Source organism: Gavialis gangeticus, unplaced genomic scaffold (genome assembly GCF_001723915.1).
Source record: "Gavialis gangeticus isolate Ggan-Ray unplaced genomic scaffold, GavGan_comp1, whole genome shotgun sequence".
NCBI lineage: Eukaryota > Metazoa > Chordata > Crocodylia > Gavialidae > Gavialis > Gavialis gangeticus.
The window spans coordinates 83,017,687-83,019,094 of record NW_017729022.1 but is presented as its reverse complement, the minus strand read 5'-3'; the positions used below and the strand labels follow the sequence as shown (position 1 = coordinate 83,019,094).

Sequence of the window (1,408 nt, the reverse complement as noted above, 5' to 3'; positions counted from 1 at the left end):
GTTAGAAATGGTCCTCCTCACAGTTCCTTCTGGGACAGGGAAATATCATTTCATACTAAGGGAAACTGAAGAACTTTTTTTACTGAAACGGGTGGGGTTGATACAACTTGCTCAAAACTACCTAGAATGTCAGGCTCAGAGCCACAGTTACTATTTAGGATTACTTGGCTCATAAACCTTCATCCTCTTAAGACAGCAACTAGTGATTTCTCTCTCTACTTCCTCCTTGCAGCGGCTTTGTCCAACCCACAGGGTACCATTTCCTCTGAGGTCAGCTGGGTTTGGAAGTGCTGTTTCCAGTCCTCCAGCTCATGCAGTCACTTGAGCTGTGATGGGTAAGATTGACAACACATCTGTGGAGCTGAACTCATCCTCCGAGGTGAAGCAAGCAGCCCTTGAGGAATCTGAGTCACTTGCCCAAGAAGCTGGCGGTGTCCAGAAGAAGAAAGAGATACCAGACAGAGGTTCTTGGAAGGGAAAGTTTGACTTCTTGCTGTCATGTGTGGGCTATGCCATTGGACTGGGCAATGTTTGGCGGTTCCCATATCTTTGCGGCAAGAATGGAGGAGGTGAGAGTGCATTGCCAACCATGTACTCTTTGTTTTGGCCTCCACCCAGGGATGTAGCTAGTGCTCTGAAATGGGTGCCTGCACTGGTTGATCTGCTGGCCCCTCTCCCCTTCATTCTACACATAATCTATTGACCCACGTCAGCATAAGGTGCTTAAAAGATGAGGTCAGGAAGAAATAGTTACTTAAGCTTTCCCCTAGGGATGGAGCTCAGTGCATTGTATTGATAAGCATGAATTAAAAATCATGGCAGTACTGTGAGAGGGGTGAGTATTATTGACTCACTTTCACAGATGGAAGAACTGAAGCACTGAGAGACTAAGGGACTTGGAAAAGTCATATGGGAACTCTGAAGCACAGCTGGAATTAGGGTCCTTCACTCCAAGGATCCATTCCATTTCAAGTTCTGTGCATTCTTATTCTTTAGTTCTGTTACAATCTCTCTTTTCCTTGCTGGTCCCCTCACTATCTCTTGGTTATCTCTAGAGGTGATAAAGAAAGATGAGCTAGTGGTAATAGGGCACTGAATAAGGATTCAGTTGCTTCATTGACAGGGTTTTTACCAACCATCTGCAAACTTTTACTGAGAACCAACATTTTTACTGACATACATTTTATATAATGTACATGTAAGATTTCTGCCAGACCCTGGATAAGGATCAGGTTCAGACCATAGTAAAAAAATTTGGTTGTTAGTAAAAACAAACAAAACAAAGCATTTTCTTAAGTTGGCAACCCTACTTGACTTCAGCAATGCATGCTGACCCCACCCAGGGGCCTCTTACCCCCACACCATGGTACTACCAATTGCACCCTGCTGCCCCCTCAGCTCACCCCCT

The 1,408-nt window shown here is 44.9% G+C and overlaps 1 protein-coding gene across 1 annotated transcript in view; it reads left to right on the top strand.

The window, feature by feature from the left end:
• Positions 1-261: 261 nt before the first annotated feature.
• Positions 262-1,408, top strand: part of LOC109296213 (sodium- and chloride-dependent GABA transporter 1-like) — a 43,916-nt gene continuing 42,769 nt past the window's right edge. Inside the window, exon 1 of the mRNA XM_019515503.1 lies at positions 262-569. Coding sequence (XP_019371048.1) covers positions 332-569 — 238 coding nt within the window. The 5' untranslated portion in view covers positions 262-331. The remainder of the gene's footprint in view (positions 570-1,408) is intronic.